General features: G+C 38.5%; 1 protein-coding gene across 4 annotated transcripts in view; it reads right to left on the reverse strand.

Annotated features, from left to right (window-relative positions):
• LOC106726970 (lipoxygenase homology domain-containing protein 1-like) overlaps positions 1–10695 on the reverse strand; it is a 107452-nt gene extending 96757 nt beyond the window's left edge. For 2 of the 4 annotated variants that reach the window (XR_001363123.1, XR_001363118.1), the window contains exons 1-2: positions 5946–6002; positions 3856–3934 (exon numbers count right to left, since the gene is read on the reverse strand). Coding sequence is in view for 1 of the 4 variants with exons in the window: in XM_014543863.1 (XP_014399349.1) it covers positions 3856–3934; positions 5946–6100; positions 10576–10609 (268 nt within the window). In the remaining 3 variants the exon portion in view is untranslated. Of the gene's footprint in view, positions 1–3855; positions 3935–5945; positions 6101–10575 lie in introns of those variants that run through there. The other 2 variants (XM_014543863.1, XR_001363122.1) reach the window with 2 other exon arrangements.
• Positions 10696–22949: the final 12254 nt, after the last annotated feature.

A 22949-nucleotide genomic window follows, 5' to 3' on the forward strand; every position in this document is an offset into this window, starting at 1 on the left:
CAGCAAGAAAACATGTAGAGAAGTAGTGTGTGCAGTTTCCACCTCACTGGCTTTGAAATGACTTTTGCCTTCACCCTAAATATTGTAGACAAGAACATGTATTTCCACAGAAGAAGAAATTCAAAAAAATGAAAGAATGCCGAATCTTCTTAGAAATCAGGAAAATGCAAATTAAGACCACGATGGGATACCATTTTATACCCATTTAGAGAAGGCAAGTAATAAGTGTTCCAGGTGTTTGTGGGGATATTGCACACCAGAAATTCTTGTTCACTGCAGGTAAGAGTAAAACAGTACAGTCACTTTTGGGGAAAAAGTGCTTGAGCTTATAAAGCTGAATATAATCATATTCGCTGATCCAGCAATTTAATTCTATGCATTTACCCTGCTGCCAGGTTTCTAAGCCTCAGTATTATTGACATTTGGCTTAACAATTCTTTGCTGTGGAGACTGTCGTGTGCATTATAGACTGTTTAGCAGCAACCAGGCCTCTACCCACTAGATACTAGTAGCACCCCCAATCCAATGTAATAACCTAAAAAACCTTCAGACATTGCCAAATGTCCCCAGAGAAGACAAAATCACTTCCATTGGGAACCCCTATCCTAGCGGAACTCTTGTTTTTATACACTAGGCAGTGGTTCTCAACCTTCCTAATGCCGCGACCCTTTAATACAGTTCCTTATGTTGTGGTGACCCCCAATTTCATTGTTACAAATTGAACATAATTAAAGCATAGTGATTAATCACAAAAACAATATGTAATTATATATGTATTTTCCGATGGTTTTAGGTGACCCCTGTGAAAGGGTCGTTCGACCCCCAAAGGGATCGCGACCCACAGGTTGAGAACCACTGCACTAAGAGATGTGCACAGTCTATTCAGTTTGTTTGAGACAGTCAAACTAGAAAAAACACATTTTATTAACAAGAGATAAAAATTTAATTATGTGAATCATGCAATAGAATATTCGATAGACATGAAAATAAATTATCTAAAGCATCACATAAGAAAATGAGTGAATCTCAGAAGCATAATCTTGAGTGGAAAAATAAGTGGAAGGCTTCAAATAGCATATCTTGATTTTTACAAAACACAAAAACTGTCAAAAGTATTTTCAAGGATACCTGCATAATTAGTAAAGCCCTTTTTTTTAAAGCAAGGATAAAAAACATCAAGAAATGATAAACCAAAAATTCAGAATAGCTACTTTGGCGGAGAGGATAGGAATAGCGAATACAGGTAGAAGCACTGGTATTGGTAATTTTCTAGGCTCAAAGTGGGGGGTGGGTTATCAGACCTTATATAATACAAATTTTGAAACTCATAGCCTAGATTTTCTATTATGGTAATTTTCTTTTCTTTTAGTGAAAAATATGCAGAATGTAGGAAGGAGAGTTTAGTTAAAGACTTTTAAAACTATGCTCTAGAGCCCTGGCTGAGGAGCTCAGTTGGTTAGAGGATCATCCGCCAAGGTTGTGGGTTCAGTTCCCAGTCAGGGCACATATAAGACTCAACTGATGAATGTAAAATAATTGGAACAACAAATCAGTGTTTCTCTCTCCCTTTCTCTCTCTGTCAAATCAATACTTTTTTAAAAAATTAAAAAGAAAATTATGCTATAGCAATTACTTTCAACTTTTCTTAACTGAGGTCAAATTGCCTTACCCTATCAGAGAAACCCATCAAAATTCCAAACCATCCAGCCAAAATCTAGCTCTTACCTTCAGCCTGCCTATCATGTTGTTTGTGTATTGTTTTTTTTAAATGCCTATCATGTTTTCGTCGTTTCTTGGAGGAGAGCTTCATATTCTTCTGGACGAGGCGAGGTCCCCTTACCATGTGGTACAATAATAACACTCTGTGTGTCACTTTAACACTATGTGTCATACTTTATTATACTTGCTTATTTCCTCTGTCTGCTCCCACCAGGCCCTGCCTTGTTCACATTTGAATGCCCAACCTGTGGCAAAGGGCCGGGCATAGCAGGTCCTCCACAAAGCACTCTTACATCAGAAGGCAGTGCTTTTCAACAAATGGTCTGAGGACCACATGAATCAGAATCCCCTCAGGTGCTCGTAAAAAAACAAGCAAACAAACAAAAAACCAGACAGCACATTTCTGATGAGTCAATACCTATGAATCAGAATATCTGGGTGTAGGCCCAAGAGGCTATTGTGTTTGTTTTAAGATATTCAGGTATTTCCTAAATATTTTGAGGCTTTGCTAAGTTTGCTGTAAATGTGAGGCTTTACTGAGGCTGTCTCTTTATCTTTGAGATACAACTTTGTTCAAGTTAAAAGAATAATGTTGGGGGAGGGGCGTGGGAGAGGGCAATGGGGGGAAAAGGGACATATGTAATAGTTTCAACAGTAAAGATTTATAAAAAATAAGAAAAAGAATAATGTTAAGTAGCTTCTCTTTTTAACAATGGGAAGGAAAATAAAAGGTTTGCAAGTTTCACTGAAGTGTTTCCTATACCTGCACAGATTTTGTTAATCAGTGTTTCACTGAAAAACAAACAAACTAGTATTTTAAAGATTAAAAATCATAATGTTTCTTTCCTTTTTCCTTTTATCATTTTTATTTTGTTGAATCAACCCACCTGGTAATAACACCCTACCCTACAAATGTCCAGCCTGCTCCTTCAAACAAACCCCTAACTCTTCCTCCTTTGACCTGCGGGGTCCCTGGTGATTGCCCTGTAGGTGCTGTTGCTATTGTTGCCACAGTGCCTCAACATCATCTCTTTCAGCATTTGGGGTTAGATCTTCTGTTTCTCTCTCACAACCAAGAGGAGTCTCAAAATGATTTTTAAAAACTAGAGCCTGGTTAAGCCAGGAATTCCTATTAGCTGTTCTGTTTGATTCATGCCCAAGTCTACAGTCTTGACTCTCATCAGCTCTTCTGCAAATCCATGCACTATTTCCAGGGAGACTTGGGATAAAAGCTAAATCTCAATAGAAGTTTCCATCCTTCATGACACCGTGCATAGAAGACAGTATATTATGTCTTTCCTTCCTCTATGTAATATCTTATTTCTGCCTCTTTCTAATAATTTCCTCTATATAAGTCCTCAACTCATTTTATCATGCATCTATTTCCTTCCTATACAATGCGGCCTTCCCTTTTCTTCTTTCTCTTTGGGTTGTACCTAGAATACCCATGCTTCTTTCTGGTAAAGGCCATTTTTAAGCTCTAAGCACTATATTTGGTATGAGGAGAATAAAGTTGAATAATATGTTATACCATACATCAAAAAACTAAAAGTCTAGCAAAAGGGAAAAAAGAAGTCTAGAAATAAATGTAATAAATGGTTACTAAAATATGTGGTTGCATTTTAGCAGTGAAGAATGGAGGTTCCAGAGTCAAACAAACTTATGTTTGAATTTAATATGTCTAAGGAAAATAAGGGAGACATTTAAAAATTAGAATTGACTGGACTAGTTAATAGGTGTGGGAGGGGTAGAAGGTGAGGAGAGAAAGGGAGAACAGGATGATTTCCAAGTTACTGGTTTGCTAAAAGAGTGCGGGGTAGGGAACCCAGCAGAAACACATCTGTAGGGAAACATGATAGATGCATTTTTGAGTATTACCTAGTAGGTCTGGGCACACACACACACACACGTGGAAATTTTCCTAGGATATTTTCTTCATAATAAGTAGCAGTGAGCTTTTTAAGTCCTATAATAAATATAATCTGACATCACTTCATTTAACTCTAATTTCTTAAAAGAAAAATTTCTCATCTCAATTTTACATGAATTGTACATCCATCGTTTGTTTCACCTGCCTTTTATGAGACTTTTTATAAATATTCAAAACAAACTTCTTACCAAGAAAGCAAATCTTACCGGGACCTGTGCCATCATGACCAATCAGAATTTTCTTCAATTTTCCAAGGGGCACTGCCTCAATGGAAAAAATATCAACCTGTAAAAGAAACGGAGTGACTGTTAGGACATTCCCTTTATCTAGAAAAAAAAGCATTGCAATCAGTACATTATTAGTAACTACAGTACAATATTACTATATATTACTACTATATCATTATTACTACCACTATAAGAATCACCATTTACTATGTTATGCACAAAGTCCTACGCTATGCCTTATGGAAAATATATAGGGTGTCCCAAAATTCACGCAAGATTTGAATTGCAAATCTTGCGTGAATTTTGGGATACCCTATACCAGTGATGGCGAACCTTTTGAGCTCAGCGTGTCAGCATTTTGAAAAACCCTAACTTAATTCTGGTGCCGTGTCAGATATAGAAATTTTTTGATATTTGCAACCATAGTAAAACAAAGATTTATATTTTTGATATTTTATATATTTAAATGCCATTTCACAAAGAAAAATCAACCAAAAAAATGAGTTTGTGTGTCACCTCTGACACGCGTGTCATAGGTTCGCCATCACTGCCCTATACAAACATGTAATATAATTCTTCTCCTCCTCAATCATACAGTCTAATAAAAATATTTTTAAAATTTAATCACAACATTTATTCTAAGTTTACTACTGCTAATTTCTTATTCATTTTCTTATTTTATTTTTTAAAAATATATTTTTATTGTCCTAGCTGGTTTTGCTCAGTGGACAGAGCGTTGGCCTGCGGCCTGAAAGCTCCCAGGTTCAATTCCAGTCAAGGGCACATGACTGGGTTGCGGGCTCACTCCCCAGTAGGGGCTGTGCAGAAGGCAGCTGATCAATGATTCTCTCTTATCATTGATTTTCTATCTCTCTCTCCCTCTCCCTTCCTCTCTGAAATTAATAAAAATATATTTTCAAAAAACAATTCCAACCTAGGCATGTAAATATTCCTTTCTAACTTAGAGTAAATTGACTGCCAATAAGAGGGTGGAAAAAGAATAAATAAAACTTGATGCTGAGGTCCGAGGGATCTAGTCCCTGCTGCAAACAGCGGTGGCATTGAGAATACACATCTTGATTATATTGTCTCCAGCTCTTTCCTTCTCTCCTTCTCTGCATTTCTTCTCTGTGCTTCCTGGGTTGCCTCCTGCCCAGGATCTGCCCTAGGCTGTGTTTTGGGAGAATTCACCTGAAGGTCTCACTTTTCAAGTGGGAGTTTAGACAGCCTATCTTTACTGTGGGGCCCAGACTGAATCCCAGCCTGATGAGACCTCTTAAGTCTCCACACGGCATCACAGGCTTCACTGTCATTTTCTGATTGGCTTCTTGCTTCTAAGCTTCCACTTACGAATGGCTGAAAGCGATGGTAAATACCAGCTACTCCTTTGGACGTTCTTCTTTCCAGAATCTTGGGTCCTTAAGCCTTAACTTCCTTGACAGCTCTCCAATGCCTTTAAAACATATTTAAAAGATGTTTATCACCCTAGCCAGTTTGGCTCAGTGGATAGAGCATTAGCCTGTGGACTGAAGGGCCCCAGGTTTCATTCTGGTCAAGGGCATGTCCCCTGGCTTTGGTTGGGGTTTGTGTGGAAGACAACCAATCGATGTGTCTCTCTCACATCCATGTTTCTCTCTCTCTCTCTCTCTCTCTCTCTCTCTCCCTCCCTACCACTCTCTCTAAAAATCAATGGAAAAATATCCTCGGGTGAGGATTAACAAAAATAAATAAAAGATGTTCATCAAACATTTCTAATTCTCAGCAGGATGGCCATTTTGTTACAAGTTAGACTGCCCTAGCTGGAAGTAGAACCTTGATTGTTTTATTTTTATTTTTGTTTTATTTATTTTTAATAGGAGAAAGTGGGACTTACTATGGTTGCATTGTTCTGGTTCAGCCCCACCTCAACTCCAGAGCAATAAGATGCACACCAAGAAGTGACCTCACCTCTCTGTACTTTCTATTTGGTACCAAATGACTATTCAGGAATTTTCTGAGTGTGTGTCTTTTTAAATAAAGAAATTATAGGAAGTGTGGGGGGTAACAATTTATAAGGATCTTTCTGTTACCTGTCCCTGTTGAAACTTGACTTTGTTATTTTGGGACTGGTGAAGACTTCGATTCCCCAAGTCCCCCCTGGAGCCGATGAGGTTGATAAATACATTAGACTCTGTCCCGGCACCTGGCCTCCTGCCAGTGCATATGTAGACCTCATAAACCACCACTGAAATGTCAGAAATCTCATATTATTTTTCTCATTTTTATTTTCTCTTTGAATTTATTAGATACCCTGGAGAAAAATCTGACTGTTCTTTAATCTAGTTGACACGACTTTCTCTATGGTACTTGGGCCCACTCCTTCTTATGTGTACCCCTATTCAAGCATACTCTCCACCACTTCATGTTTATCTCATTCATACAGACGCCCAGCCATTCCCACAACTACTGTTTCAAAATAATTATTGTTAACAATTATGCACTTTCATTAACCACTACACTTTCACAGTTATTATAAGAAGTTGTACTTAAAACACACACACACACACACACACACACACACACACAACTCTTCTCTCTCTTATTTAGATGAAAGTGGCAATTTTTCCCCCCTGAAGTTGGCCTATTCTAATCACAGCTGGTCACTCATGCTGCTCCTTCATGGAGATTACTATTCTGTGAGGATTTTTAATAATCTTGATAGAGAAGAAATACAAAGACCCTAGAGAATTGCAAATTTAAATATAATTCTAAAGAAAGAGCTCAGTGAGGTACCAGCAAACTTTAATCCACCATATTTGACCTTAGAATTAAGGTAATTTCCAAGACACTGGTAAAAGTCACTAAAATTAAAAAAGAGACTTTTCTAGCTGGTACTACTCATATGAATAATATCTTGGACACAATGAGTACTTGTTATTTCAAGTTCTAGAATTCTTTATAAGTCATACTCTGTGCAATTGAACAGTTGCATTTATAGAAATCCACATTAACATTTTCGAAAAAACTCAGACATAAAAATCCAACAAGAAAACAAGGTACGTGAGAAACATTGCCTGTTTCCATCATGCCTGACCTTTAGAAAGACAAATGTGGTATATTGGGAAATGGTGTAAGCAGAGAAGATAAATCAGCTTCTTGGGCAGTCTCACATGTTCTAAAATACCCCAGAGTGAAAGCCAGCTGAGCTGAAGCAAAAAATTTAGAACACTTCTCATGAATTTAGGACAATGAAAGAAATCTTTTAAACTACCTATAAAGGAGATCTGGTCTCACAACCTGTGCAAGTACCTGAGCTGAATTGGCTGAAACTGACACTGGAATGCTTCATGAAAACAAGTGTGTGGACAAGCATGATTGGAAGTCTTTACAGGGAGACCATGATTTTGTTACTGGAATTTTTTCTTCATTTCAGGTGATAAGTGAACTCGTTTACAACTAAAAAAAAAAAAATTAAAAAAAGGACATTAAAAATATTAAAACAGCCCGGCTGTGGTGGCTCAGTGGTTGAGAGTTGACCTATGAACCAGGAGGTCACGGTTCATTTCCGGTCAGAGTACATGCCCTGGTTGCAGGCTGGATCCCTAGTAGGAGGTGTGCAGGAGGCAGCCAATCAATGATTCTCTCTCATCATTGATGTTTCTATCTCTCTCCCTCTCCCTTCCCTCTCTGAAGTCAATAAAAAATATATTTAAAAAAATATTAAAACACAAAGTTAAACTAATCGTTCATGGTTTAAAAAGTATACACCAAAAATTATTTAGATCAAAGACCATATACTTGTAGCACAAAATGCAGCACTCAGCCCTCCCTCAGCCATTGTACCTGCCCCATGATCAATTCATCCCCCTTCCCTGCTACCTGCACACACCTCAAATACTTCTTAACACTGTGTTCCCAGGAACAAGTTTAATACACATAATTAGACCAGAAAAATTTCCTCCTAGATTTAGGTAGCTATTGCCAGAGAAATGTCCTAAAGGGAAGCCATCTTCACAATTTAGGATGATTTTGGATAAATTATGAAAGAATTTTAAGTTATTCTGCTCTTAATGTCACCAGAATTAACAATGATATATTAAAAAGCAATGGCCGTGTTCACAGGATTGTCTATTGTCAAAGCCATTGTCTACCCTCATGCTGAGCGTATCCTGCAGGACTGCACTTGTCCGGGTATTGAGTGTCTTGGTCTCCGTGTCCTAACCCTCATGTGCCGTTAAGTGCAGTGCTCACGTCTTTTTCCATTTCGAACCCCTACCTCCCAGCACATGTCAAATGTTCACTGAATAATACTGAGTAAGTGAATGCCTAGTACTCCCTCCATCTAGGAAAAGTGTTGTGCGCTGCTCTCTGCTGGTTGCCCACAGAACTGCTCAAGCAGGAATCACCAGACTGTGCCTCAAACCCACCCCACCTTCCCAGGATCGTTCTGCTACTAACTTTGCTCTCATTGCCCAGTTTATTTCAGGGTCCAGATGGCTTCTGGCCCTTTGGATTTGTCTCCTGGTCTTAGATCTACATGTGCTATCAGGAACTGACAATAGAATTTGGCTTCCTAGACTGAGCCTCTCTGAAGACTACCATCCACACGGGAGTGACTGAAGAAGGCAAGGGGTAGGCAAGGAGTTACCGTTGTCAAGTACTTCATGCCAGACATGTGCTAGAAGCTTCACTTAAGTGAGCTTATTTAAAATGCCTCTTTACTAGTATATGCAGTATGGCCTAGTGGTGTTATTCTATTTTGGTTCAAATCATCCAAGAATTCTCAATCTGTTACTGAAAAAAAAATTCTCCATTTTTAAAATAAGCAATAGAGTCACATAAAAAATATCATTCTTCCAGCTGTATCCCTAAAGTCTCAAGCTTTCATTCTCCTCCTAGGGTACATGGTTGAAATTTTCATTAGGAAGTGACATATGGAATTTACCCTAGAGAGATGTGCCCCTGTGCAAATGGGTGTAGGTGGACAGAGACACACACACACACACACACACACACACACACACACACACTCACACACTCCCTGCCCTGAGTTGGGAGCAAACACATTAATGCTCAGTGAAACTCATGGGACCTTAAATTTTAAGTAGGGCCCAAAATGGAAAATTCTCCACCCAGGGCCTTCCAAATATTTAGCTCCCCAATTCAGAGATGGGGAACCATAGAGTCTCCCAACTCCTTCCAGCTGGCAAATGACCATGGGGCCACGGGGCCATGATTTCTCAGTCCCCTTCCCTCCATTCATGGAGACAGACTCTCAAAACATTTCAGGTCCTACCAACCTGTGGTGACATAAACAAATAATCACTGAGTCTAAGGTCATGAACTTTGCACTTGTGCCCCCATCCTTGTCAAAGTGCACACAATGGCTTTAGTGAATGTAAGGGTTTTTTTAATTATTTTTTTTCTAATTAGAAAAAAGAAATGTAACTGTTTATGTTTGGGGGACTTTTCTAGTGCCATGTTTTTATCATGATGTTCCAATGTTCCTAGGTAATACTCAGTGACTTTGCCCTGCCGAGCTCTTATGCCCTGTCGAGTCCTTATGCCCTGTGTGATGCGGCTCCTCTCTGCACATGGGCACCTGTGATGCTGCTCCGACCACCTCAGGAGCATAAGCATCATTGCTGAAAACTGGGGAGCTCTATAGGCAGCACAACTGAACTTCCCAAGACAAACCCCTCGGCTAAATCTTTAATTTGATTTAATTAATGGACTGTTTCAGTGCTTTCTCTCAAGTCACCAAGAATGAAGCTTTCTCAGCACTCATCATGGTGAGATCATGTTGATACAAACTGCCCAAAGAAATCAGATCTCAGAAACAGATGGTAAATGGGATTCAGTGCTAAGCATGTGCCGACACTTCAGTCTGCACTGAAGGTTTGTGGTCCAAGACTTTATATACATTGGTGTTTAGGGCTGAAGCTTCATGTGCTTCTATCTAGGTGGTAAAATATTTACCTTTGAGCTGTAGGAGGAAGTCCCAGGGTGGGGAGGGAAGTGGAATTTCTTGCTATTTTGTAGAAGGTCACCCACAAGGCCTAGTGAAAAGATCCCTTATCACTAGGAGACCTGACCAGGAGCTGGCCATGCAGAGGCCTGGGGAGGTACAGCACAGTAGATAAAATAGAAGATCAGGGGCCTGAGGGCTAAGGGGACAGCTTGCCTGGTGCCCTGAGGGAGCACTGAGGCTGGAGCTGTGGGGAGGGTGATAGGCCTTGCAGGAAGTTGTGATGATTTTGGCTTTTACTCTTGGTAAGTGGGGAAACCTTGGGAGGGTTATAAGTAATGGAGTGACATCATCTGCCTGATATTTTCTGGAGACCACACTGGCTATGGGGCTGAGAGCAGCCTGTCCTAAAGCCAAGGTGCTCTTTGTGTTTGCCCTCCCACCATGATAGCAGCTCCGTGCTATGAAGGAAGCAGCAAAGAAAGACAAGTCAAAGGGAGAATGCAAAGGCACTGCTGAGTGCCTGCTCCGTGACAAATGCTGTATTCATACCTTTTCACATACTCCTGAGGGACACGTATTTCTGGTGTGCCTGGAACGGTCCCGACTGACACCTGTTATTCTCACATACTCATTAACAGAGCCTTTCTCCTCTCTAAAGAAATGTCCTGGTTTGGATGGTGAATTATAATGGTGATCATGACCTAATCTAATAATAAGATTAATGTGCCCCATTTCAGAGGCAAACTAACCAAGACTGAGAAAAGCGGTGCACCGTGCCCTCATTCCGAAGCCAGTGATTGAGACCAAGACTTGAATCCAGACTCTGCTTCTCTGGGCTCCAGCTGTTTCCTCAATGAAAGGGTCTGTCTCTGTCCGAAGCCCACATTTCCCCCTTGAGCCTGGGTACTGTGGTAAAGGCTAAAGCATGAAAGGAAGCCTGCTTGTTATTTTAAACTTATCTTAACTCGGTTATTATCATCCACAACTTGCTGTAAGATAGAAAGTGTTTCAGAAACACATATTTTCTCACTACTTAAAGTCTGATAAATGCACATATTTGGAAGCAGACACATTTCTACTATGATGGTACTTTCTTACAGTCAAAGGTAGTTATTTTCTATTTCAGAGCACCGCTAAGCATACCTGTGCCCTTGCAGAAACCTAGCATCCAACACTTCCTCACACACAGATATGGTCCAAGACCCCACTTCGCATCATCATCTGTCTCTCCTGAAGAAAGCCTAGAGCCAGAACATGTGAAGCAGCTATGGTGAGTTCAGTTGATATTCTTATCATCTCTGGGCATCCCCACCATCCATTACCTAAAGATTTTTACAGACAACCAACCAAGGGCGATCGGCAGCTCCTGGTGCCTGTCCCCAGGAACAGGGCAGACGGTGAGCAAATCGGAGCTGGTGTGGATGGGTTCAGCTTGGCATACTAGCGCCTGGGAGGAGATTGCTCTGATCCCACCAGCAATCTAGCTCAGCCCCCAAAGAGTGGTGATTTATAGACAGATAGTCTCGAAAAGCCTTTTCTTTTGAAAACATTCCAGTTACCATTTGAAAAGAAGAGGCAAAGTCACAAAATTAATTGGCTCGAGTGTTAAGTGCCAATTATAAGGGAAAGGACTCTTTTCTGTGCCACTAATTTAAAAAATAAATAAAACCCTCAAGGGTGTCACTAGAACTCTATCCAGCCTGGCAAGCCTAAGCATTAGTAGCTTCATTAAAAACAAAAAGTTCCTTTACATTATTCTTTGTGTTCTTCCCTGGGCTACTTCAAAACATTTTGACAGATGGACAGACATATCCCAAAATGAAGGTCAACCCCTCCTTTCAAACCCAGAACAGAGAAGCACCAACGCAATGGTGTGAGTCTGCTCTGCCTCCCCTTGATGTCACAGGAATAGTAAGTGAACCTGTCGGTGGCATCAAGAATGACTTTCCAAAAGCAACACCAAGCATGACCAGACTGCCCCTTGCTCATCAGTAGGTTTTGATCCCTCATTAATTCCTGAACATTGATGTGTCGTTATTTTTTTATTTTCCTATTTTAATGATTTCCCCCTCAATGTCTGGGAAAAGGGCAGCTAAATTGATTTGCCAGAACTGGAATAAAATGAAAAGACTGGACCAGATTAGCTTTAGGTGTCATGTATTACATGATATTACTTTATAGGAGAAATTGCTGTAAGAAAGGGTTGGTGTGCTTCAGCTAAGAAATTACCCCTCTAAATGGGAGATGCTAATGGGTAAAGTTTCATTAGCTAGTTTGGGAAATGGATGAACAGAAAGATGCAGAGGAGACATGCTGAGCTTTTATTGCTGCTCAAGTTAAATGAACCCCCAAAATCAATAGTTCATTTAAAGTACAATGAGTTTCTTTTGTATCTTGAATTTTTTTAAAAACCCACACAACTGCTTTCTACATTTTTGCATGCAATGTAGTTGTGCAATTGAGTTTAAGTAAAGTTCTTTTTTAAATAATGCAGCTTTTAAAAACACAATACATTGAGACATAACTAGTATATCAGACCAATAAGATTTCTTCTGTTTCTTATTGGCATCATGGATTTAAAAGTTCTCCTATATATCACGTTTAGAAAGAATGGATTCTTGACAGATGTTAGCAACTTGGTGAATAGTATAACTAGGTCCTAGAATTCTAGACTGCTAGATATTAGCTCTAATTTTTTCCTCACATATCCTCTGTAATTTCTAACATTCCTATATTAGTTAAGAATGATTCATGTAGCAGAGCATGGATCATTTTCTGAGTCTTTAAAAAATTTTATTCAATTTATTTAAACAGCATAAAAAAGACAGTTTACCCATTTCTCCCAAACCTCAACCCACTCCACTTGTAGTCACTAATCTGTTCTCTGTATCTGAGCTGGTTGTTTTTTGTTTGGGTATTTTTCCACATATAAGAATGATAATACAAGATTTGTCCTTCTCTGTCTGGTTTATTTCACAGCATAATGCCCTAGACATCTGTCCATGTTGTTGTAAATGTCAAGATTTCAATTGATAACCACTTATATTATTTCCACACCTTGGCTATTGCAAGTAATGATGCAATGAACATGATACTGCATATATCTTTTTCAATTAGTGTTTTCATTTTCTTTATATAAACATCCAGAAGTGAAATTGCTGGACTACATGGTAGTTTTACTTTTAATGTTTAAAGGAAATGCCATACTGTTTTTCATAGTGGTTGCACCATGGCATGCCTACCAACAACAGCACATAGGATTCCCTTTTCTCCACATGCTCAGGTTGGGATGTGGTAGCTCAAAGCATCAGTGAGCTGTGGAGGGAAGCCTTCTGAGGAAAGCCGAAGAGAAGAAGCCGATGAAAGGGCAGAGAGAGGGGAGACGACAGACCGAACATGTTAACTGAAGCCATGAAAACTGAACAGCTTCTGGGGAACAGGAGCCCTGTCTGAATCATCTTATGTCCTCTGGTTCCCATTACACTAGGCAGCTAATGCCCATTGTATACATATGTTTACCTTTACTTGTGTAGAATGGCAGGATAGACCATGAACAGCTATTAAAGATGATGAGGGTGAATTGCCTAATGAAATACGGGGGCTGTAAGCAAGAAAGAGGACAAGGCTGACGATGAAATGTTAGTCCTCTGTGTAAAGTTAGCAACAGAAGTTAGGGAGAGGCTCAAAAAGATAGTGACAAATCAAGTATTTAAACTCATGTGTTCAAGGAAAGAGAACCACATAGAGGTAGTGACTTAAAAAAAAATTTTTGTATCATATAACCGAGGTCAGGGTGAGAGACATATTTAATAACAATGATGGTAATAGCTAGTATTTATTACATGATTCTATGTACCAGGAAGACTAAGTGCATTGTCTCATGACTCAAAACAATCCTGTGACATAGGCACTAGTTTCATCATTTCACAGATGAGGTATTCTGGCTAAGGATAGCACAACCAAATACCTCACCAAGCCAAAACTAAACCAATGTGTCTAGTTCCAGAGTCCCTAGAAGTCTCTGCCTATTCAAATGAGAGATCAACAGTGTCAAATGCAGTAAAGAATTCTAGGACACAGAGAAAACACACAGACACACATTTAATTTAGGACAAATGGCCATTGGTATCTACTGGGAGAATATCTTCAACACAGCAGTGAAAACAAGGTGATTATCAGAGATACACGGAATGGATAGAGAAAAATTAAGGCAGTGTGTGAGTTCACTTTTAGACAAAACAAAACAAACAAAAACCTGAGTGAGGGAATTTAGGTGCTTCTAAATTCATGATTGACAATATTTACTACCTGTATAGCCAAGAAGAAAGCCACATTGAAACGGCTAGCAAACCATTTGCAGAAGGATGAACTGACAACACACATAATACATCCTTGTATGTACATTTTCACCTTTGAACAACCATGCAAGTGTTAATCCTAAAGCCTGATGTTCTAAATAAGGAAAGCTACAGCCTGCAAGCTAAATCTTCCAGCATCTGTTTTTGTACAGTCCAGGAGCTAAGAATGCTTTTCACTTTTCTTAATGGTTAAAAAATTAAAAAACAGAATATTATTCCTTGATAAATTGAAATTATATAAAATTATAACTACAGTTCCCACAAATAATTTTTTTTAAATACAGCCACACTATTACTTTACATATTATTTATAGGACCTGAACAGTTTCAAGACTTTATGATATCCTATTCTTTGTGTCTGGATCTTTACTGGAAAAGGTTCCTATTCTCTGTTCTATATCATTTCAATTATTTTCATCTTTAATGTCAATCACAAAGGAAGCAAAATTAAATACCTGGCAAAGATGCTTTGTTAGTTCTCACAATGGGCATTTCTTTCCATGTATCGCCATCATTTTCATTCTCAGCTATCCAGGAGTCAACAGTTAGACAAAACAGCTCACACGTGTCTATGTTTTCAAGTTGAATTTCTTCCAGATACCACCTGGGGTCCTTCCCACTGTTGTCATGTCCAATACGTATTTTATAGATTTCACCAATATCTTTAAGATTAATCTGCAGCACAAAGGAGAAAGGGGGGGAAAAATTTCCTACATCTCTGATCTGATTTGTCAAATTACAAATTCATATTCAGTTGTGAACTCAATATCTACCCCCCCCCTAAATATTTCTTACTAATTTCCTTTAAAACTAGTTACTTGTAAATGCTAGTATTTATGGCAAAGCATAAATTCATTAATGTATTAAATCCAGCTAATTTTCACTACATATTTTTTTAGCAACTCACTGTTATTACCTTGAAAAATAAATGTTTTATTGTAATTATTGATATCCACTATTTATTCAGTGGTTAGACCTAAAGAAAATAATCTAACTTTCTGAAGTCTATAGTACATTATGGTTTTTTTTTCCTATTAAAGTGAGGTCCCAAGGAAAAGAAACCATATATGCTTCTGAGTTTAAACTAGGGCTAATCAAATAGCCCTGAAACAGAGTGACTTTGTATTGGAAAGTGTGATTCCCCGCCCCTCCCCCTGCCCCCAGTTTTACTGAGAAATAATTGACATGCAGCACTGTACAAGTTTAAGGTGCATAGCATGATGGTTTGATTTACAATAGGTTCAACTAACATCCATCTTCACACATAGACTGAAGAGAAAAGAAAGAAAAAAAAAGAAATATTTTCTCTTTGTGATGAAAACTCATAGAATTTATTAGCTGTAGTCATCATTTGTACATTATACCCCTGGTACTTATTTACCATATAACTAGCAGTTTTTACCTTTTGACTATCTTCAAAAGATCAGAATTCTTAGACATGATACAAAAAGCATAATCCATAAAAGAAAAAAACCCTGATAAATTGAATTTCATCAAAATTCAAAACTTTTGCTCTGTAAAAAATCCTACTAACAGGATGAAAATTCAAGCTACAGAATGAGAGAAAATACTTGCAAATCACATGTCTGAAAGAGAACTAATAATATCTACTGTATATTATTTATATATTCACATATATCCACATTTACCTATAGAGTATATATCCTTTAATAAATGTGAATAGATATATATGTGTAGATAAAAACAAAACCAACTTCTCAAAAAGCAACATTTAAAAAAACAATGAAATGGTCAAATGATATAAAGAGCCACTTTACCAAAAATGATATGCAGATTACAATAAGCACATGAAAAGATGTTTGCAATAGAGAAGTGTATATTAAGACCACAATGAGCTATCACTATACATGTATTAGGACAGACAAAATAAAAAAATAATGACTACACCAAATGCTTGCAATGATGAAAAAAAAAAAAAAACAACAACTCATGAGATCATTGATACATGTTATACATAAATTGCCGGTGAGAGTGTAAAATAGTAGTCCACCTGGAAAATAGTTTGGCAGTTTCCTAAAATAAAAAATTAAACATACACTACCATACCTCTCAGCAATTACACTGCTGGCCTTTATCTCAGAGAAATGAAAACTTAGCTCCATGCAAATACCTGTACACAATTGTCCTAACAACTTTATTTATAATAGTCCCAAATTAGAAACAATCAAAATGTCTCAGTAGGTAAATCATTAAGCAAACTGTGGTACAGCCACACAATGGACTACTATCAGCCATGGAAAGGAATGAACTATTGATACATGCAACAACTTGGATGGATCTGAAGGGCATTATGCCAAATGAAGGGGGAAATAAGCTAATATCAAAACGCCATAGACTGTAAGATTCCAATTATATAATATTCTCAAAATGACAGAATCATAGAGATTAAAAACAGAATAGAGTTTTCCAGGGATGGTGGTGGAACATGGCTGGGGGTGGGGGCTGTGGCCATAAAGCGATAGCACCAGGGAAATCCTTGGGGGATGAAAGAGCTCTATACATATGTTGATTATGGAAGTGGTTACATGAACCTATGCACCTGATTAAATGACATAAAAACTATTCATACAGATTGTACCAATGTCAAAATCTTGATTTGCTATTAAGCTATAATTAGGTAAAATGGAAACAATTGGAGAAAACTAGATGAAGGGTACATGGAATATTTCTACAACTTCCTGTGAATCTAAAATCATTTTAAAAAGAAAAAATATTTAAAATGTACTTATAATCATTTTATTATAATTAGAAAGGCCAATGAGAGGTCTTATCTCCTAGGAGATGATTTTGTCTGCATGGTTCTTCCTCTAGGCACTTGGCTAATTCACCATTTTGGAGCCCACATGACCTCACTCTACTTAGCCATTGTGTATGGCAGGGGGTGGAGGCAGTCCTTCCTCACCGTAGTGTAATATACAGTGTCTACTTCTTCCTGGACTATTTGAATTACTCACAAGGCTCTGTACTTTTTTCTTCCTTCCCATACAGATAGAAACAAATACATTTTTGTACATAAATAAAATAAGAAACAAAGCATATATTCATGGTATACACAGTAAATTTTCATTTTTTAAATTTAATACATTTGTATCTATAGAAGATATAAACAATTTGCAAAATATAGAGGAGAAAGAATTTACTTATCATTTAAATTAAATTATTAATGATTCACTTTTCTAATTTCTTTCTTTTATATTCCAGGTAATGAAAACTATGCTGTGTTGAATGACATCAAAACTATCCAAAATCATGGTTGATACATTGAAAGCTAACATTCCTACAATCAAATATGCTACTCGCTGGGTAATTTTTTGTCACAATTTGCAGATTATTTAGATCCTTTATAGAATTTAATTTATTAAAATTTCAAATGACACGGAGCTTTACAGGAATCCCACTTATTAACATCCTTTTATTTATTAAAATCATAAATAATAAAACATAAACTATTATATATATACCCTTCTTTGCATGACTGCATTTTCTACATTTCTTATTCTCTTTTCTCTTTTGAATATAATTACTACTTCATGGCTTTTCACAGTCTCTCCTTGTTTCAATTAACTGTTATGATTATTATCACTATTATGAAGATGGCACTTCCAACTTAGCCAGTGAAAGCCCCTTTATATTCACTCTTCTGTCTGTCAACACCGCCCTTGACATTTTTGAAGCTATCATTGACTCCAGAAACAGAAGGATATTCCAGACCAATTCTGTTGTTGTTGTGGTTTTTTTTTTCCTGATCGAAGACAAAGAATGAATGTATCCTGATTCTTTTAAGCGGTACGTATTATTCGAGACAAAATATGGGCACCAGCAGACACATGCGAGTTGTGTGTGTGTGGAAATGCAGCTGCTGTTGGGACATTGAATGGTGGCAGATTAGTAAAAGCCGTTTCCCGCTTTCCCCCTTATCTTGACGCTTCTCAGGGTACTCTCTCCTTATGGATCTTCTTGTGGATTCCTGGGGACCAGGGCTCCTTTTATTCTTGGGTGGACATCAGTCTCATTCCTAACTGTGTTCTGGGCCCTACAGTCATGCACCTCACCTCTTGTCCAGCCCGCCCCTTCTCTGTCCTGTGTGGTGAGGTCAGAACTGATCACCTCTTGAGTTCTCTGCAGTCTCCAGCGCTTCACTCCTAGATTCCACCTCACCTCATGGCCCTCCTACTTTGGCTACTCCGTCATTTCCTCCTTCTTTGGCTCCGTGGTTTCTGGGATTTGCAGTATCACTGCCCTGTTCTGAGACCCTGGCAGTCATTACCTCTGAAAGTAGTTTCAAGGGGGCGAAGAGTGGCTGGCTATTCCCAGTGGCATGCACCCTGAGCAAGGCGGGGTGCTACCACACACCTTCCACCTTTCCCCAGTCTGGGGCTCCCCTAGCGGGGACCTGGGCCTCAAGCTCTGACTCTGCTCCTCTTAGATGCCCTGCATCCCAGGTCTGTGGTTACTTTTAGTTTTCCATGTTGAGATTTCTCACTGTTACCGAATCTTAATGTGTTGGGAGATAGATGCTATTCTGAAAAGCCTCAGGCTAAATAAATCTGATGGCTTTTTATAAAATAGCATTTCTTAGAAGCAAGAGGACAGGAAATGTCCTGCCAGAACAGGCCATCATTAGCAGAAGGTTTATTTCAGCTACGGTTTGCATTTCTGCAAAGACACTGCTTATTGAATCCATTTCACAGTTGAGGAAATTGAGCTAAAGTAACTGGTCCAAGGTTGCATAAGAAGCATGCAAATTAAAAATGCAGATGCAGTGCACATTTGGTTCAAAACTGTCAGTCAAATTATTTCCTAACCAAGGCAGCTTAACATGGCCTTGGCATGAGAAAATGACCTAAGCAAATGTTGTTAACGTACTGAATCTTTGAGATGTTAAAAATGATTAAAGAGTTTTATTTGTATCTTTTTCCTTATTTTATAGAAAAATTCTGCTTGTGAGCATTTAGGTTGGAAAACTTTCTGATAGGAAATACAAGCTCTATAAGGAATGGTCACACTTTCCAATTATGAAATGGCGTTCATAGTTCTTTTCTGAAAGTAAAATGAAGTAGGCCACATATTAATTATGACTTTCTCTGTAAGTGGAATTTAATCCAAGTCTAATAAATTAAAATAAAGAGTGCATATTACTTTTAGGAAAACATTATATATGTCTGTATGAGCATCAATAGAATTAACAGGTGGAATAATGAGGTATTCTAAAGTCATTTAACAAAAAAACATTTCCCTACATATATAAGTGAGGAAATTATTTATAAAATTAACTGTGACCATTCCCTCTGTATTAAACATAGTTTTATTCTGCACACAGACACATATTTCACTTTCACAGAGTCACCAACTTTTCCTGCATAGTTTTCAAATGCCAAATATGAGCTATCACTCTGAAAAATATTAATATTAGCAAATAGAACTTCAAGGCAAGCATATATTTTTTAAAAAATAAAGGGTGGGGTAAAAGTAGCTTTACAGTTGTTTGCATGGAAAACAATACAATAATTAATAAGTTATAATACAAGAATAAATTTTGTTTTGAATTTTGAATGCTTACAAGTGTAAATCCCCTTTTGCCCTACCCTGTATTAAAATTGGTATTCATCATTTCTCTCTCTCTCTCTCTCCCCTCTCTCCTCTCTCGCACACACATTTTTGTTGCTGTAAAAATGCTTTAAGAATTAAAGGGCTGGAATGCAGCTTGCAATGCTATCTAGTCCATTTGTCTGCTGTTAAGGGGGGTCTACAAATGGCCATCCAAGGTTATGAAGAAAATTTCAGATTTCCTTTGTAATCTTCTTCAAATATTAGGAATACTGCTATCAAACTACATTGTCCGCAGTATGATAAATCAATATTGGACATGGTCATACATTAGAATATTAAAAGTGAACACTGTCCTTGAATTGGTGCAAATATTAAATAATGATTATTAATAGGCCATTTATTTCATCTAATAATATTACAAGAAGAGAGTTTCTAATTAATTTATTTTGATGGCTTTATTGCAGTATAGGTGATATACAAAAAGCTGTATGTATTTAATGTACGTAATTTGATGAGTGGACACATGCATTCAACTACCAAAATCGAAGTAATAAACATGTTTCTCACCTCAAAAAGTTTCTCTTTTTTGAGGTGAGAAGAGAGTTTTAAAGCTTGATTCTGACTTGAGAACTAGACAACAAGCTTTTCTCAGCTTAGAGCCATTCGACAAACATTTCGTAAAGTATTTTGAAAATAGTTCTTCCATATACCACCTGACTTACAAAAGTATGATTCAGTCGCGAGGGATAGAATTCTGTGGTGTGTGGAGTCAGTGCAGGAGAGAGCTGTGTGAGCCTCACAAATGACCTAAGCCACAAAAGAAATGCCAGACCATGTGCTGAGGTTCTTTTTTAGGCAGAATTTCCACTATTTTCAATGGGCTCATAGGCACTATCACTTTGTGACCAACAGGTGGAATAGCAAACCTCTCCAAAGAGAGGAACAAAATAGCTGATGAAATTTGAGCAGCATCAAATGTCAGCTTAACAAAGTTAAAATTCTTCCAACTGAAAGAGTGGTAAGTAACCAGCACACCCAGAGTGCGTTGAAAACACAATAACCAGGGCCCTTACATCAAGGGGCAAATTGGGGAACTAAATTCCATGCCTAGTGCCTCCCGTCACATGCAGAGTCCCATTACAGGGCCTGTTCCCTGCAGAATTTACTTCGTCAGCTCTGAGAAAACACACCAGGTTTTACATGTTCTCATGATCATCCATCAAGCACCTTGTTCTCCGTAGACAAATAAACCACCGCCCATGCCATGCTACCTGGTACAAAGTCTGAAACACTTCCACAGGGACAGTGCGGTCATTCTGAGTTCTTTTGAGCTTTGTTTGTTTGGGTTTTGTTTATTTTGTTTTTAACTTTTGAGTTATTTTGAGTGTTGGTTTGTTTGGGTTTTGTTTGTTTTTGGTTCTTTTTTTAACTTTGGAGTTATTCTGAGTGCTCATTCATTCTTTAAGGCTCTCTTCAGTCCCAGCATTCTGTGAGCTTCTTGAAGCCTTTCATAAGTCTGTCCATTTTTCAGAATTACAATAAGAAGAGCTTGGGGATTTTCACTTAAAAGTAACCTAGTCTTCCATCAAAATCAGGTCAAGATTCAAGCTGTGTATGTGCTGTAATAATAGTGATGAGATCACAGACTACTTTTGCTGAGGTTAGGAAAGTCTCTGCCAAACACTTTTTTATTTTTAATCCTCACCCAAGGATATTTTTTCCATTGATTTTTAGAGTGAAAGGGAGGGGAGAGGTGGGGATAGAGAGAAACATCGACGTGAGAGAGACAACATCCACTGGTTGCCTCCCTACAGGCGCCCTGACAGACTGACTGGGGTGGGGTGCAAACCTGCAGCCGAGGTACATGCCCTTGACCAGAATCAAACCTGAAAACCTATGCTTTAACCACTGAGCAAAACTGGACAGGGCTCTGCCGAACACTTTACATGTGGTTTCAAATCCTTACGGAAATCCTATGAGATACCATTCTTTCCATTTTGCAAAAGAGGAAACAGCTGAGCTTCAGAGAGGTTAAGTCATTTGCCCAAAGCCCTGTGTTCCCTAAGCTTCAGAGCAGGGAATTTAACTCAAGACAACTGGATTTCCCAGGGCACGCGGCCCTTTCCACTCCCTCAGCACACTGAAACGCCTGGACAATTCTATCCCTAGAGGTGAACATGGTCCACGTAGAAAAACAAAACAAAACGCAACAGAAACGGCAAACATAACTGGTGTGTTAATATGTAAATCAAATAGTTGCTCATTTCCTCCTTTCCACCCCTTCACTTCCCACATAATCACCCTCTGTGCTTACCAAATGAATGTGTGCGCATGTTGTGTGCATGAGTGTATATGCATGACCGCACCCATGAGGGATCAGCTCTCACATATTCTACAGGATTTTCCAGGGAATTAAGTAATATTTTGTCTGCAAGAGCAAATGATTACATGAGAGTAAAAGTGAATAAATTAATGCATCCTTTGCATCGTCTGAATGGGAAAGTTCTTCCCATTTTGCCCGCTTATGAGTGGGCTGACAGCATCCCTTCAACTACTCCTGTGCCCTCCAGGCAGTGGCCTGGTTTTATAGAGGCACTGTACTTCTATTTGCATGTGGGGCAAAGGTTAATCATTTGTAAATGCTAACACTACACTATGGCACACTTAAAACAGCAAAGCACAGGTGTGTTGCACAAGAAGACTAAATGAGTGAAGTAGAAGCCATTCTGTCTTGGGCCAGAGACTGAGCTTGTGGAGGAGCTGAAGGCAGAGACGTCTATAGAGGAAAGCGCGAAGTGAAGCACTGAGCGATGCGTCAAGGGGTACCCAGGAAGGCTGTTCATGAAATTCAGACCTCCAGACAGCATGACAACCTGAGGTCTGGAGTTCCTCACGTAGCATGCTAGGTTGCTAATTAACTCAGTCTCTGAATCCAGCTAAAGGAGAGTGAAAATATTCCATGGGAACCCAGTAGATACTGATTTCATTGCCTACTGTTACTAGACTTGGAAAACTGCTAGAACATGATCTCACTCATATGTGGAATCTAATGAACAAAATAAACGGATGAACAAAATAGATCCAGAGACATAGAAGCATGAAACAGACGGATGAATCTCAAAGGGCAGTGAGTGGGTGGGGAGAAATTAACTAGGGAACTGATATGCATATATGCATAGCCCATGGACACAGAC

Source organism: Myotis brandtii, unplaced genomic scaffold, assembly GCF_000412655.1.
Source record: "Myotis brandtii unplaced genomic scaffold, ASM41265v1 scaffold1102, whole genome shotgun sequence".
NCBI classification, from domain to species: domain Eukaryota; kingdom Metazoa; phylum Chordata; class Mammalia; order Chiroptera; family Vespertilionidae; genus Myotis; species Myotis brandtii.